The 16776-nt window shown below is 46.9% G+C and overlaps 2 protein-coding genes across 3 annotated transcripts in view; one reads left to right on the forward strand and one right to left on the reverse strand.

Annotated features, from left to right (window-relative positions):
* CORO1A (coronin 1A) overlaps positions 1-14164 on the forward strand; it is a 76134-nt gene extending 61970 nt beyond the window's left edge. For both annotated transcript variants that reach the window (XM_083707665.1, XM_083707664.1), the window contains exons 3-11: positions 3374-3496; positions 5149-5278; positions 5388-5572; positions 6906-7025; positions 9120-9224; positions 9528-9673; positions 10224-10281; positions 11055-11270; positions 11430-14164. In XM_083707665.1, the coding sequence (XP_083563791.1) occupies positions 3374-3496; positions 5149-5278; positions 5388-5572; positions 6906-7025; positions 9120-9224; positions 9528-9673; positions 10224-10281; positions 11055-11270; positions 11430-11534 (1188 nt within the window). In that variant the 3' untranslated portion in view covers positions 11535-14164. The remainder of the gene's footprint in view (positions 1-3373; positions 3497-5148; positions 5279-5387; positions 5573-6905; positions 7026-9119; positions 9225-9527; positions 9674-10223; positions 10282-11054; positions 11271-11429) is intronic.
* Positions 13368-16219, reverse strand: BOLA2B (bolA family member 2B). The gene is made up of 3 exons (XM_083707688.1): positions 16064-16219; positions 15230-15327; positions 13368-13660 (listed from the first exon to the last, which is right to left on the reverse strand). Exons 1-3 carry the CDS (start codon positions 16136-16138, stop codon positions 13558-13560), a joined length of 276 nt encoding a protein of 91 aa, XP_083563814.1. The 5' UTR covers positions 16139-16219; the 3' UTR covers positions 13368-13557.
* Positions 16220-16776: the final 557 nt, after the last annotated feature.

Consider the following 16776-nt stretch of genomic DNA (forward strand, 5'->3'; position numbering starts at 1 on the left):
CATTGTTCCTTACTTGGTTGCTGGACTCCCACCCAGGTTGCGGTTCCAGCCCATTTATTGGGTGGACGAGACAAGCAAATCTCCTGGTGGTCACAAGCCGAAGAAACTCTGTCCCAGAAGAAGCGATAGGGAGGGAGACAGATTGTAGAGCTGGCATTTACAGTGTGCAGAAGGCTGCAGTGGCGATCTAGAGCAGCCATTGGGACGTGTGGCAGGAGTCCAAATGTGGGTGGCTAACTTAAGCCCAATAAGGCTGGTCAAATAACAGAGGCTGGTCCATTAGAACGAATGGGGCTCCACCAAATTCTCAGTTTGCTCTCAGCCAATTACCACTTGTCTGCCTTCTTATTGACAGCCAAGTTGGGGGCGGAACGGCATGCCATTGGCTCTGGCGCCACCTACTGTCAGCTCCCCTGCTGTCTGCCCTGCTAAGCCCAATGGGCACCAAGCAGCACTGCGGTCAAATCTGTGGGTCACATACCTTTGAAAGGGTAGCCCAGGGTTGCAATTTTATGAAGGTTTATAGAGAAAAATAAAAAACTTAATACCCCCCTTTTAAAAACCAAACTAAAACTTTTATCTAAAAACATAAAGGGGGGGGGGAGAGAGAAGAAATAGAGAAAGAAATACCAGTAATGGAAAAAAGGAGTAGAAAATAGGTTAAAAGAGAAAGATTAGGGGGGGAACCACCTACAGGCAGCCAGGCCTGTTGTGCATTTCATAGCAGGCTGATGCCAGGAAGCGGAGGTTTTCACAGCATGGAGATAAACGTGATCACTTGCTGCTGTGATTCAGCTTGCTAAGAAGCGGTGCCTAAATTGAATAGATAAAAATAGCCGACAGTGTTAGTGATATCTGCAGATCAACCTTTCATTCAAGGCACAGGAGCAGAGGCTGGCTGAAATGTTGACAACTCTGCAGTTCTTTCAGGCTGGAAGTGGAGCCGTGTGGTTTTGGGGGGAGGAGAATTGGTGGCAAATGTCTCTCTGTTTTTGCGCAAAGGAGCTGAAGAAGGAAGGGAAGTATTGAAGCAGGGTGGGTGGCAAAGAAATAGAAAGGAGAACTTGGCAAGGAGGGTTGCAAAAATCCAGCCACCCAGTTAGCCACTGGCACTTAGGACAGGGCCTGACAACCGGCACTTGGCCTGCTGCCATCGCCTCTTCTCTTAGCTGGCTCCTGGGGCAAAAAGCTTATTTCTTCAGAAGATTTATAAAGTGCTTGATCAAAGAGCTCTCCAAGCAGTGTGCAGACGAAATTGTACATGAAACGCAGCTAAAACCCACAAACCATTTAAAAGCAAATATGCAGCAAACTATCACCATTAAAAAACAAACCCCAAAGATAAAAGCCTTAAAACTTTAAATGAAGATAGGTTTTAAGAGAAGCAATCTTGTCAGCTCCTAAGCTTTTTGAAAAGGGATTGCACTCCTGCAAATAATATTTCAGGGTGGGGCCAGTGTCAGGGGTCGCCACTGCTGTGGACCTCCAGACGCCCCTGGCCCTCATCTGCCCCCCTCCAAGAGTGAGGAGATCTAATTGCATCTTCCACTTGCCTTGCCTGTTTGTTCCACAGCTGGGACTGATGGGAATTGTGGTCCAAAATGTCTGGAATTCGCCAGCTTGTGGAAGCCTGTTCTGAGGAACAGGTGTGCCTTTTGGCCTGCAAGGAGAGGGCAAGGGATTGGGCAGCGGCCAAATTTCACCCCTCAGAATTCTAGAGCGAGCACTGCATCATGGCAGAAAAGTCATATGCTTAATCTTCATAATGTACCGTAACATGCGTAATCTCTACAAGCAGGGGATGGGGGACCTAGGTCCTACCCCAGGTGTTATTGAACTCCAACTCCCATCAGCCCCTGTCAGCATGACAAGTTGCCAGGGATGATGGGAATTGTAGTCCTGAGTTGTCAAGATGGCCGCAGGGTTTACAGCAGAGTTGGGGCCTTACCTGGAATGCCTCCCCAACTCTGCTTGAAACTTGAACCTGTGACATCTGCCAACACTGGAAAGCAGTTGAGAATAATTTCTGCCTGCTGTAATGTCAGGGAAGGCAGCCAAGACCTGCCAGGAAGAAGGGGGAACTATGCTGGCAAGTAAGCACTGGGGGAACTTTGGAGTCTAGGACTCCTACTTCTTCATTGCCATTCTAGATGCTTGTGTTGGGGCGAGCTGCTTCTGGATTTCCAAACCTTTGCATGTTTTGTGGAATCCCCTACATGTCTACAACAGGGATGGAGTTGGGGGGAAAGGGCTAGTACCTGCCAGGTAGTTTGTGTAATGTGGTTTATTGCAGGCCCATAACCAGAGGGGGAAACAGTGCTTTAGTTTCATTGAGAGGCACTGGAAATAAGCACCGTTCATTTGTGGGATTTTAACTGTCTTGTGAATTAATTGGTTCTCCAACTTCTTTTCTCTGGGCCACACTTTCAGTGTCACAATGAAATTTTTATTAGTGAGAAATACATTGGAAAACAAAATGAAAAAAATCCTAGCTGTTGTTGGCATCTGTCTTTTTTGAGAAACAATGGAGTGTGCCTCTCAGGGTGAAGTCAAACGGCTGTATTAGCAGCACCAAAGTTGATGCCGTTTCTGGTTGTATATTCCAAAAAAAATCATTTTGATGCTATACTCAGTGCCGGATTTACGTATAAGCTAAAGAAACTATAGCTTAGGACCCCACTCTCTTGGGGGGGCCCAAAAATGAAAAAGGGGAAAAAACTGGATGTACATTTCCAAAATATAAGATAAAAAACAAATAAAACAATACCTACATACAGCAAATGGCATTGGATACCTATTAGGTCCATAAATTACCATATAGCATATATTCAACACAAAAACAGTGACAATTTGTTGTTGAGAAAGGACAGCGGGACATATAAAGGGCCCCATTACCTTCAGTAGCTTAGGGCCTCATCCAACCTAAATCTGGCCCTGGCTATACTATACTATATTACTGAATATACTATATTACCGAATTGTTTAAATGTTTCTTTCATTGTCCTTGAATCTTCCTGCCACATTTGCCATCCTCTCTTGCCACACCCTTTGAGAACTACTGACCTGCGACAACCCCCCAAAAATCTGGATGTCTGCAAAAGTTCAGGGTTGTTTTTATTATTTACGTAATCAGAAGAACAGGGCCCTTCCGTTGTAAATGAGTCCTTTATGTCTCAATCTCTTTGTCAGCCACTTTCTCTACTGGGGCCAGCTGCCAAACTCTATTAAGTCAATTAGATATGGGTGCCCCTTTCAAGTTCCCCCCGAAAGCCAGGCTTGTCACAAGTCTTGCTGCTATCAATAAGTAAGTGGTCTAAATGAAGTATTGGCCTTTTCACCCACTTGGCCCTCTCTCCCCTCCTCCTTTTTGCAGACTGGCCGCCTGGATAAGGCGGCCCCGGTGGTCTCGGGCCACACAGCCCCCGTGCTGGATGTGGAGTGGTGCCCCCACAACGACCACATCATTGCCAGCGGATCTGAGGACTGCAGCGTTATGGTGAGTGGGAGCAGCTGGACGGGGAAAAGGGATGGGGGCGGGAGAAGGTAGGAGCTGGGCTCATTTGCCAAGAGCAGGGTGGACAGAGGCAAGTGGGTGGGGCTTAGAGGGAGATGTTGGGGGAGGGGCTTAATGTGCTTCCAGACAGGGGCGCTGGTGGGCAGTGCTTGACAGAACCTGTTCAGGTGGCGCTGTGGTCTAAACCACCGAGCCTTGGGCATGCTGATCAAAAGGTCGGCGGTTCGAATCCCCGTGACGGGGTGAGCTCCCGTTGCTCAGTCCCAGCTCCTGCCAACCTAGCAGTTCCAAAGCACACCAAAGAAGTGCAAGTAGATTAATAGGTTCCACTCCAGCAGGAAGGTAAACGCCGTTTCTGTGCCCTGCTCTGGTTTCGCCAGAAGTGGCTTAGTCATGCTGGCCACATGACCCAGAAAAAATGGCTGCAGAGCAGACAAACGCCGGCTCCCTTGGCCTGTAAAGCAAGATGAGCGCCGCAACCCCAGAGTCGTTCGCAACTGGACTTAACTGTCGGGGGTCCCTTTACCCTTTATCTTTTGTCACTCCACCCCTTACCTCCGCTCAGGAAGCTGGGGAGAAAAGGCAGGAGATGGCAGGCAGATACAAAGGGGATAGGGTGGAACACATAGAATGATAGAATCACAGAAGGGACCTTGAGGATCATATTTTCTGCCCCCTGAAACGCAGGAAGATGTAGCTGTACCTTACAGGGATTTAGCCTGCAACCTTGGCATTACCAGCACCACACTATAGCTGACTACATGGACACAGGTGGCGCTGTGCCAACCTAGCAGTTCAAAAGCATATCAAAGTGCAAGTAGATAAATAGGTACCACTCCGGAGGGAAGCTAAATGGCATTTCCATGCACTCTGGTTTCCGTCACGGTGTCCTGTTGCGTCAGAAGCGGTTTAGTCATGCTGGCCACATGACCCAGAAAGCTGGCTGTGGACAGACGTCGGCTCCCTCAGCCTGAAGCGAGATGAGCGTCACAGCCCCATAGTCGCCCTTGACTGGACTTAACTGTCCTGGGGTCCTTTACTTTATAGCCAACTACCCATGAAAGGGTTCCAAAAGTCAAGGGGGCGGATCTTCAAGGGGGAGATAAAGGGTTGTCTTCAACTAACTTTTACTCATAGTAGACCCATTGAAATGAATGGATCCGCTAATGGCCATCACCAAGTTAGATCTATTGATTTCAGCGGCTGTTCCTCGAGTGAAAGTTGAAAACAACCCAAACGTAACCCAAAGGTCACCTAGAAAAGAATTCATCTGGTAGGTGAGAAGGGCTGCCCCCCTTATTAGGATTTATTCCCACCCCCCGCAAGCCCAAATAAATAGCGATCTGAGTAGTGCCCTGCAGAACCTCGCAGGGAATGACACGGCGCAATAATTCAAGGAGTGCACCTTAACAGCATGTCTGACACCCCAGGGGCATTTCTCACTCAGATCACACACACTGGCAAACATATAGCCCCCAACTGGCCATTTGCTGGTTTACTTATGGGTCTGGCTGGCCCTGAAGATGGGCAAAAGTGGAGGGGATACAGGTATGGGCTAGGCATGGCTGGGAGCGAGGAAGGGGGCTGCATCTTGATCCTGATGTCCTCCATTCTCTTTGGTGCCTTGCTTTCAGGTCTGGGCAGTGCCTGAAGCCGGCCTCGTGAGGTCCTTGAGCGATCCTCTGGTGACCCTTGAAGGCCACTCCAAGCGGGTGGGGATTGTCACGTGGCACCCGACGGCGCAGAACCTCCTGCTGAGCGCAGGTAATGAGCGGCAAGTGCGCGGCGGGCACTCGCAATCTGGCTGGCTCGCAACCCTCTCTCCCTTCCATTGCCGGTCCTTTGTTATCGACAGCCTTGCTCTCTTTTGCAGGCTGTGACAATGCAGTGACGGTCTGGGACGTGGGGGTCGGGCAGGCGGCCCTCTCCATGGACGAGATGCACCCAGACGCCATCTACAGCGCGGCCTGGAACCAGGATGGGTCGCTGCTGTGCACGGCCTGCCGGGACAAACGCGTTCGGGTGTTTGACCCGCGAGCGGGAGGCACCGTTGCCAACGTAAGTATGAGCTGCAAGTCTGTGTCCTGTGGCAGCAGGAGAGGCAAATCTAGATCAGTATACAAGACCAAGTGAATAATTCGTTAAGCCAAGCTAAAGGGTCCCTCCATCCCAGCATTTGATCTGCCAAGAGCATAATCCCACAAGGCAGGGCCAGATGAAGTTAGCTGCCCCCTGTTGCTTGATCTGGGAATCAGACGTCCCACAGTTTATATCAGGCTTCCTCACACTCAGCCCTCCAGATGTTTTTGGCCTGCAACTCCCATGATCCCTAGCTAGCAGGACCAGTGGTCAGGGATGATGGGAGTTGTAGTCTCAAAACATCTGGAGGGACGAGTTTGAGGAAGCCTGGCTTATATGCAGGCTTCGTTCTTAACTCCCACACAGAATAATTTTTGTTTTGTTTTGTTATTAACAGCTTTTTATTGAATTTTCCAAAAATAAGTGATAACAAATACAGTTGATACAAGCTAAATAATAATACCGTATTGGCCCAAATATAAGCTGCTCCCTTAAAATTCCACAGGCACTCACACCCGTTCCGTTTTGCCGTATGTCTGTTTTAGCAGCGATATTGTACAAGCCAATTTTTGTAAGGTTGCGAATTTAAGACGCACTTTAACTTTTCACGGTTAGAATTTGGGGGGAAAGTGAGGCTTATATTCAGGCCAATACGGTAAATCAATACTAGTCTAACCCTCTGTAATATCATATGTAATACTTACAGTGATCTTGATTTTCTGACAGTGCCACTCCAACAACACCACCCATGCATAAGAGGGAGCTAGCAGTAGTGGGTGGAGGGCAATGTTTGCATAAGTACAAAAAAAAAACACCTTTACGGAATTACATCCGAAAGACTCCCCTGTCCCAGGTAGTGTAATTAGGACTGAGCATGTTCAGTGGGCATGGAATGCTGACCGGCCACAACCCAGGATGGGATGGCGGGTCTAGAAGCCAGTGGCAACATCTTGTCGAAGGCTCCCCTTTGTCAAAGCTTATTGGCCACCTATAGAAACATCACCCATGACTGCCTCCTGCTTTAAGGAAAAAAAGAAACAATCTCAGATTGCGGCTGTTGCAACATCTTCCACGGCCATAAATTGATTAAACAGGGAGAGATGCTTCATCGGGTATCTGGTGCCAACCCATTTAACTGGAGAGTCCTGAATCTGTGAGCAAGGGACACCCATCAGGCATGGTGGGGATTAAATGGAACCTGTCTCCCTAGCGAGTGGCACTTTATAGATGTGGGCGGAGCCTACCTGGAACAGGTGTGGCTAAAGTGTTGGCTGTATCTGATGCTTCCTCCTGCCTCTTCTTCCCACCACAGGAGCTGCCCCGCCCCCACGAGGGCTCACGTCCTGTCCGGGCAATTACTGTGAACGATGGAAAGCTCTTCACAACGGGCTTCAGCCGCATGAGTGAGCGTCAAGTGGCGCTGTGGGACCTGGTGAGAAGAAAGGAGGGCTGTCCTCTCCGATTGTCAGGATGTGTATCTTTCGTTGCCGTAATGGAGAAGGGGGAACCCACTCCTACTTCAAGAGAGGCTTGCTAATAAAAGGATATATATTGTTGGGGCATTACACGGCCACCTGTGCCCCCTTCATCCTCTACATAATTAAACAAAGAAAACCTTTTAAAAGACAAGTAGTACACGTTTCAGATTCCAAAAGAGTAGTAGGCATGTTGGTTTGTTGCAGTGAAAACGACGAGGTGCCTTGTGGCACCTTAAAGGCCACTAACGGCCTTTAAGCTTTCGTTGACTTCAGTTCCCGCAGATGCGACAAATTAGCAGTCACACACACACACACACACACACACGATTGGGGAAATTGCGTGTGTTATCACAGGTACTTTAGTTATTGCTCATTAACTTTCTTTTGAACAAGATTTTTGAATAATGTAGCATTTATTTTGCACTTTTGTTTGTTCATAAAGCATGTGGTTCCCCTTCATTTTGTCAGCGGTTCTGACAAAAATCTCTGTAAAACAGACCAGCTGTTATGCCCACATTACAGACTGAATGTTGGTACTGAGGCTGCTCACCTAAAATCGCCTTCTTCTGCTGGAGATGTGGTCTCCTAATTCAGAGTTCAGTCTCTTCAGTGCTATTTTTCTGGAAAAAGAGGTGCTGGAACTCACCATGAATGCTTATTCTATTTTCTTTCTTTTTTTTCAATTTTTTTTATTGATTTTCCAAATTTATAACAAAAATAAACAACAAAAAAGAAAAAAATTTACAAAATAAAAAACATACAAACATTAATCCTATTATAATCCCATTTTTGTTACCATTGTTAGATGACTTCCTCAAATCCCTCTAGCTGAGTTTCCATAAGACTCATTGTAGCAGTTTTCCAATACTAATTTCCAATGAAATTAACTTAGTCAATTAACATCTTTCTTTCTTATCATATTCACTTCTATCCATATTATTATGCAATTTAAAACATTTAACTCCTAAGCCAATTTGGTACTCACAGATAGTGCTACTTATATTATCTTAGAATATTTTACTCAATAATCCTTAAATTTCTTCCATTCTTCTTGGTACTCCTCCTCTTTCTGTTTGCGGATTCTTCCGGTCAGGTTGACCAGCTCCAAAAGTCCATCATGATTGCTTATTCTCTTATAATGGCAATGGCACCCACCTGAGAGGTGCTGGAACTGAGTTCTGGCTGGAAAAAAGCCCTGAGTCCCTTGGCTACTGTGCTATGAGCCTGCAACCAGGGGTCATCTCCAGTCTAGTCCTCCTCAGTGTAGACTGAAATTAATGTTGTTGTTCTTTAGTCGTTTAGTTGTGTCCGACTCTTCGTGACCCCATGGACCAGAGCACGCCAGGCACTCCTGTCTTCCACTGCCTCCCGCAGTTTGGTCAAACTCATGCTGGTAGCTTCAAGAACACTGTCCAACCATCTCGTCCTCTGTTGTCCCCTTCTCCTTGTGCCCTCCATCTTTCCCAACATCAGGGTCTTTTCCAGGGAGTCTTCTCTTCTCATGAGGTGGCCAAAGAACTGGAGTCTCAGCTTCAGGATCTGTCCTTCCAGTGAGCATTCAGGGCTGATTTCCTTAAGAATGTTGAGTTTTGATCTTCTTGCAGTCCATGGGACTCTCAAGAGTCTCCTCCAGCACCATAATTCAAAAGCGTCAATTCTTCAGCGATCAGCCTTCTTTATGGTCCAGCTCTCACTTCCGTACATCACTACTGGGAAAACCATAGCTTTTACTATACGGACCTTTGTTGGCGAGGTGATGTCTCTACTTTTTAAGATGCTGTCTAGGTTTGTCATTGCTTTTCTCCCAAGAACTGAAGTTAATACACGTGGCTAACTTACGTTCCTTAATCTCAGTGAGTAGAGCCTTACTGGATAAAACCCCATGTTTTGTGGTTCGAGAACCCCTTCATCCTGCAATGGGGATACCTAGCACATGAGAATATATGCTTCTCCTGCATAAGCAGTATTGCCTTCTAGTTTCTCTTCCTCCTTGGACTCTTGGTCCCACCCACTTAAATTTAACTTGCTTTCTCACTTTTACTCTGCAGAGGAAACCTGAGGAGCCATTAACCCTCCAGGAGCTAGACACAAGCAGCGGAGTCCTCCTGCCTTACTATGATCCAGACACCAACGTGGTTTACCTGACCGGCAAGGTGAGTTCTGGATGGACGGGGCTGTCGGTGTTTAGAAGCAGAACTCCGGAGGAGCTGTTCACAATTTCTGTGATGCTAATTGAGGGGGTTGTGGTGATCTGAGGGAAGAGAGCAGGGGAGAGCTTGAAACTAACATTTCAAGAGAGGACGAGGGGAACAGAAACTTCTTCTGAAGAGAGGGCAGAATTTCGCATCCTTCACTGGAATTGTTAGAAGGGCATCTCAGCTCACAGGGAGGAAGAGGGGGTTTACAGTTGGGAAAGCTCTGGAATCAAACCCTTGTATTTACCTGTGTTGTTGCAGGGAGACAGCAGCATCCGTTACTTTGAGCTCACGGGAGAGGCGCCCTTTGTGCACTACTTATCCATGTTCACCTCCAAGGAGTCGCAGCGAGGAGGAGGCTGGATGCCCAAGCGAGGCTTGGATGTCAGCAAGTGCGAGATTGCCAGGTATTTTGTGAATGCGTTTGTGTTTCTTCCCCTTCCCACCCCACACCCAAAGGAGTGCATTCCCAGTCCCTTTCCTCCTGCCTCAATTTATCCTCCCAACACACCTGCCAGGTAAACTTAGCTGCCCCGTTGGCTTCTATTTGTTGATGGACTGCAACTCCCATCACCCCTGACCATCGGCCATGCTGGCTTGGGGCTGATGGGAGCTGGAGTCCAACAACATCCACAGGGACACAAGTTATCCATTCCTGGGCTAAGAAATAGTAACTGGCCCAGTAAGTTTCATACTTGGGTGGGGATTTGAACCCCCATTTTGCTAGTCCTGGTCTGAAACACCAATCCACCCTCCCTCCAGACGTTTAGGACTACAACTCCCATCAGCCAAGCCAGTTCCATGTTGGGTCAATGCTTCTCTAACCACTGCACCGCCCTGCCTCCCTGATCGAGGCAAAAACAAAACATCTAGGATTCTTTGGCTTTCGTTTAGGGGCATTCGTCTCCCTCCGCTCCAAGGCTTATCCTTACTACAAGTGTTTCTTGCCTCTTCCAGGTTTTACAAGCTCCACGAGAGGAAATGTGAACCCATTGCAATGACTGTGCCTCGGAAGGTAAGCTGAGATTCCTGGGTTCTGTAAATCGTGGAGGATGGGGAGATCCACAGTGTGTCTTTGCAGAAACTCAACTTCTGTTTAAAGGCAAAATTTGCATTTATTGCTCCACCCATTTTTGTCTCTGGCCCCTCCTACCTCTAGCATGTGGCTCCTCAAAGGCTTCCCAGAAGGGAATGTGGCCCCTAAGTAGTTCTCTAGCCTTGTTCTATGTAATTGAGGCATCCATTTTACCCTCTTGACATTTGAGTTTGGATTTGTTGTTCTCAACTTTTCATAAACCACTTGGGTTTTTTTTCCTTTTCTTTCAAGCTGTATGTAAATGCCATGAAATAAATAAAAATAAATGAAGTTTGGAGGGACTTTTTCAGGAAATCCTTGACAGAAGGGTGGAGAGAGAGGCCTAGGAGGAGTCCCCCTGAGGGAAAGGAACTGCTGCTCTCTTTCCCCAATAACAGAGTGGGAGGTCTCTTTTAGATCTATCTGCCCCTTCTGTTCAGCCTGTGTCTTGGAGAGCCAGTGTGGCATAGTGGTTAAGAGCGGTAGTCTCGTAATCTGGGGAACCAGGTTCGCGTCTCCGCTCCTCCACATGCAGCTGCTGGGTGACCTTGGGCCAGTCACACTTCTTGAAGTCTCTCAGCCCCACTCACCTCACAGAGTGTTTGTTGTGGTGGAGGAAGCGAAAGGAGAATGTTAGCTGCTTTGAGACTCCTTCGGGTAGTGATAAAGCGGGATATCAAATCCAAACTCTTCTTCTTCTGCCTTCTCTGCAGTCAGACTTGTTCCAAGAGGACCTGTATCCTGACACAGCTGGCCCAGATGCTGCCCTGACCTCCCAAGAGTGGCTGTCAGGGAAGAACGCCAGCCCCATTCTCATCTCCCTCAAGGACGGCTACACGCCCCAGAAGACCAGAGAGTTCAAGGTCAACCAGACCCTCCTCCAAGGGCCCAAAAGAAGCCATCATTCCCACGAAGGGACAGCGCCAGGGGTAAGAAGGGGAGAGAGCCCAAGATCTAGATTATGAGCCGCCACCAGAACTGGGCCAGTGGGTCTGGGCCGAGGGTCATCAGAATAAGGGACAGAGTGAGAGCTGGAAGAACCGGTTGCTGTGGGCCAGAACTGAAGCTTGCCTTGTGTTTTCCCACAGAGTCCAGCTCTGGAGCAGCTCTCGGAGGACCTGAAGCGGCTTCAAGCCACTGTCTCAGAACAGGAACGGCGCATCTCAGAGCTGGAGCAGATTGTGAAGAAATAGCACCCGCCCTTCCACTGCCACCCAACCAATAGCTGATCTCCATCGGTCATACTGGACTTTGTTTCATTGGTCTTTTTTAAACCCTTCAGTTTTTTAAATGGGTGGATCCTCAGGGCATTATTAAGCACCACCCACCCCCAAACTCAGGGCAGAAAGTCAGCCTGCCAGCTCCAAACAGGCTTTGCTTTTGGCTAGCCAGGTTCCACCCTCTTGCCAAGATCTTGCACGCCAGTCGCCTCTCTGCCCCACGACCTGCTGGCGTCCTTCTCCGCATTGCCTCCCAGCTCCCAGTTTAGATGCATGGCACCGCCTCCATGTTGCTGCCTCCTCTGAGAAAACTTTACCCACCTTCAGGATTTTTGTAGAAGTGCTGTAGGACCACCTTCCTGCAGTGGTTTTGTCTCACATTTTAACCAGGGCTGCAATGTTTCACTGACAATCAGTTGAACATTTTGGTTAACTAGGCCGGGGTACATTTCTATCGGCCAGCAACTTGCAGGGGATGGGGTGAGTAAGTACTTCTTTTTAAAAAGCAGGTAGCAAGGGCTCTCTTAGAAGACACATTCCCCTCCTACGTGTGAGAAGGGAAATATCTTTTTAAGATGTATGCTGCAACAACCGCAAGTGTGCATTACCTAATAAAGTACGCTTGTTTCTTTAGAAGTATTGTCATATGCAAGTTTATATGAATATTAGTCAAAACTCACGACGATCAATCAAGTTTTCTTATAATGTGTGGCAGTACTAGTGGGGTTTGCCTAGTACTTATTTTTAACCTCTTCTTAAACATCACAGAGACCTCCTCCAGAAAGGTGAGCTAGAAATTAATAATACCAAGTGGCCTGACCTCCCTGTCCCCTCAGTCCAGAATGCAATCAGATAATACAAGCTCATCTTTTAAGCACCCAGAGGACAGCAAACACAATCAAAACCCTACTATTCCCATTTTTTGTCATAGGAGTACGTACAGTAGCCAGTCACACCAAGCCGTAATTCTAGAGTTGTTCTGTTTAACCACTAGAGGGCAGCATAAGAGGGGGGTTCCCAAACTGCAGTCCCTAGCACAACACATTACAATTGCTACAACAGGTGGAGATTTCGTTAAGTAGTCCACCAAGAGCCTCAGCAATTTTCAAGGGGTCGGGAAAGTTTGGGAACCACTGTTTTACACCCGGCTGCCCTCCTCTCTCTGTCTCCCTAGCTCAGTCAGTAGAGCATGAGACTCTTAATCTCAGGGTTGTGAGTTTGAGCCCCACGTTGAGCAAAAGATTCCTGCATTGCAGGGGGTTGGGCTAGATGACCCTTGAGGTCCCTTCTATCTCTTGGGACTTTAAAATCTGACTCTATATTTGCAAGAACAATCCCACCTCATTTACCGCTTCTTTAAGGGTCAAGACTTCTTTTAACAATCAATGGCAGGGGGGTGGGAGAGAATGAGAAGAGATCAAGCAATGAACTCCTACCAACAAAAACAAAGTGTTAGTTTGCACACGTACTAAAAAATGTAGCTGGAACCTTTTCACCTATAGGTAAAGGGAAAAAATTACTTAGTGCCCCATTCCCTTTGCCCCCCCCCAAAAAAAAATCTGAAACACGCAGGATAGGAAGGTATTGTCAAAGAGGGAGTGGAAAAACTTATGAGCCTCCATGTTGCTGAACTCCAGCTCCCATCAGTTCCTGCCAGAATGTCCAATGGCCAGGGATGATGGGATCTGTAATCCAGCAACACCTGGAGGGTCACAGGTTTCCTATCCTTGTTTAGAGAATTTGGCTTCAGAGATGCTCAGAGCAGAGTCCAACAGGTAGGAATGATTACTATAACAGACAAGGAAACTGGTTTTACATTTTATTTTCTGCTACATGCTCTTCCAAGTCCTCCTAGTCTTCCCGCTGGACAGACCTGTGTGGGTCCCACGCCTGCATATGTTTGCTCCACAGCTGCCTCTCCCATTCCCTTGGGGGTTTGTTTTGGTCTCTGGGCTGCTGCCGCCGCCTTCTTTCCCAGGGCAGAGGAGCTCCTCTCTCACTTAGCTTCTTGTTCTTTTGCCCACTGCTCTGGCGTTAGCGTTCTCTGCTCAAAGGCGTGAATGTGCTTCAACTCCTCCACTAAGACTTCATTGACCAGCCTAGGGAAGGTGGGGAGAGGAGATGGAAATGGGCAAAAAGCCAAGGGCATTCTTGCTTTTAGATTGCATCTTAGTCAGTAATGTAAGTTTTAAAAATACCACTCTGGCCATTTTTAGCTACCAGCAACAACTTCTAACGCACACAGTCAAACCGATTAATTCAAGAAGTCAATGGTGTGGTGCGAAAACTGTTTCATCACTCTTCTCTGTGAAAATTTTTGACGTTTCCAAAAATGAATGGCTGCAGATGTGATTAGTAATGTGGGGAATCCGTACAATACCAGTCAAATTGGTTGGCTTCCAAGTCGTAATTAACTTTTTCATACCACTATACAATGAAACATCTGTATCTAATATGCAGCACTTTGGGCTGTTAGTATGTTAGTTTTCAGTGCCTTCATTTCCCCCACCCCTAAAATTTAAACAATGTAAGGGAAGTCTATGCTATTGAATTGTTTGTCTGAACATTTACAAGTACTCCAATAAATAAAATTTACAAGTAAAGCTTTCAGTCTGTTTGAATAAAACATTCAAGCAACACTGGGGGGGGGGGATCAATAGTACACACAATCATTTAAGTTTAAGTGCTTTTGGAAGAGACAATTATACCGCATGTAAGCCTAACATGACATGCATATTTAGTTTTGTTTATTAAATACAAGTCAAATAGCTAACTACAGATAAGAGCCCCCTCTATTTAAGGCATTTTATTGCTTCCAAGTTTTCCAGTAAATAATCACTGACCATGTTTTTATGGACAAAGTTTGTAAAACATTTCCTGAGTCTTGCATATTTATAAAGTGCTATTTGGTTTAACATAATTAAACCTTAGGCAGCTTTGATTTAGCCACTTTGATCACATTAATGAAAAATCAGAACATCAATTTAATAAATTCCAAGGATACGGAAAATGTCAGTGAGTGTGTTTTTGAGATATACACAATTCATTGTGAACGCAATGGAATTTTGTTAAAGTGCAGTGTGTTAAGTGATGTAGGCAAGGGTGTAATGAGCCCGGTGTAAGAGCTAAGAGTGTTGGACTAGGAAAGTGATGGTCAAACTTGGCCCTCCAGTTATTTGGGGACTACAATTCCCATCACCCCTGACCACTAGTTCTGTTAGCTAGGGATGATGGGAGTTGTAGTCAAAAATAGCTGGAGGGCCAAGTTTGGTCATCACTGGACTAGAAGACCCAGATTCAAACATCTGCTGTGCCATGAAGCTCACAGAATGACCTTGGGCCAGTCACTCTCAGCCTAACCCTCCTTCACATGGTTGTTGTGAAGGTAAAATCAGGCAGGGGGCATGTGATCCACCTTGAGGTCCCTGTAGCAATGGTGGGATAGAAATGTACGTAAATGCAAGAATGAAACAATCATGGAAGGGAGAAGTTGCTGGGTAAGGAACAGCACATGAAGCTGTAGCACTGACAAGAGCGGGTGAGAGATACAAGGAATACTTTATTTGGGAGTCTTTTGACTCAAGAATCTGAGTCTTTAAAGAGACACTGCCAACCAGTGAGAGAAGAGAGTCCCCCTAGCTATGCTAACTCATCCTCTCCCTACTTACCGATGCCGCTGCAACAGGGCTTTTCCTCGGAATCGTGGTGAAACTACCAGGACTTTGAAGCTTGTGGCACAGCGTCCAGGGGTTGTGTCTTCCACCTCCTGGTGTAATGGGATGAGGATAAGGTTGATTATACAGAGTTTAGAATAGGAGTCAACGCAGGCCAGCCCTCCCCTTGCAAATTCATTTCAGGGTAAGGTACCTGCGTGTCATGAAAATACAAAGCAAGCCAAGCCAAGTACCAAGGTGTGTGCATAATGCGTACCAAGGCGTACTACAGTGACAGTCCACTCCCTACGAAGAAGGGTACACCCACTTCTCTTAATCTTACTACAGAATCACCCAAAGCTGGTCAAGGCTGCAATCCTAGATACACTTATAGAAAGCAAACCCCAGCAAGCTCAGTGGAAAACACTTAGGAATAGCAGACACGCTTATGACAATGCTAAAAGGCGTCCCACGGGTCCTAGAATATAGGTGATAGTCATTCTGGTTTGATCTCATTTTAGACAAAATTTAATATCTATCAGATGCATTACTTATCTCTTTCCTTGCACTCCTCAGTTGAGATCCCAATATTTTAATTGCCAAGATTTGCAGCTGACACCTAGCTAGTGTGAGGCTATATTTCTGTGCACACTTTCCTCGGAGTAAGCTCACTACACACAGCAGCCCTTCCTTCCGAGCAAACCCGGACCAGGCTGGGAGAGAATAAAGAGCGTCCAGGAGCCCCGCAGGGAAAGGAGACAGAATGGCTCTTCCAACAAAGGAAGCGCCGGCTTCTTTTTCAGAGAAAGAGGGGCGGGTCAAAGGTCCCTGGGGGGCTGCCCCGCTTACCACATGCTCGGCCTCGAGCCCCTGGAGCAGCCGCTCCCGCAAGGCCTCCACGCTGAGAGCGCCAGACGCCTCCATCCTGTCCAGGGAAGCGCCCGAGATGAAAGAGAACCCCCACACGCCCCACTTCCGCCTATGGCATACGTCACATCCGCCCCTGGTCTCCTCTAACCAATCACGTCGACCTAAAGTCGTGCGTGCCTGCATTACTTCCGCGTAATTTATCTTACCGTAGAGAAAGAAAAAATTAGAGCTGCCCCACCGCCGCAGTCTTTTGGGGAGAAATTGAATTAACTTTCTCTTCTAAATTTGAATGCAAAGTATATATCGATATTATTATCACTTTACCAACGAGAAGAAATAAGGAATAGAGTGACATCACCCTGAGGCTACCGCAAGCTTAGGATGCAATCCTACGCCTGTGACTCAGACGCATTGAACTAATTGGGGCTTACTTCTGTGCAGAGGAATGAACTAGAGACATATAAAACCGCCTCCATGTTTGACACCGCTTCGTTAAAATATTCAGAAACGTTTAACTGAGTGTTTTGGTTTTTTTTGTAATTGTTGCAAGCCATATTCTCAAATGTAAACAAAGATATATCTCAGCGCAACCCTGTTAAACAGCTTAAAGATGAAAATGAAGAAAAACTAAGTTACGAAAAAGCGCTTTTAGGTACTTTAAAAAAATGTTCTCGGCTACTCATCGACACTAG

The sequence above is a fragment of the Podarcis gaigeae genome, assembly GCF_964106915.1.
Source record: "Podarcis gaigeae genome assembly, chromosome: 13".
In the NCBI taxonomy this organism is placed as follows: Eukaryota; Metazoa; Chordata; class Lepidosauria; order Squamata; family Lacertidae; genus Podarcis; species Podarcis gaigeae.

What these genes read in the sequence shown, in the direction of transcription:
- BOLA2B (XM_083707688.1), bottom strand. Translation starts at nt 16,138, where the DNA reads ATGGAGGCGTCTGGCGCTCTCAGCGTGGAGGCCTTGCGGGAGCGGCTG. An exon ending in GGCTCGAGGCCGAGCATGTG is followed by an intron (nt 15,328 to 16,063) that starts GTAAGCGGGGCA and finishes CCATTACACCAG; the next exon opens with GAGGTGGAAGACACAACCCC. An exon ending in GCCCTGTTGCAGCGGCATCG is followed by an intron (nt 13,661 to 15,229) that starts GTAAGTAGGGAG and finishes CACCTTCCCTAG; the next exon opens with GCTGGTCAATGAAGTCTTAG.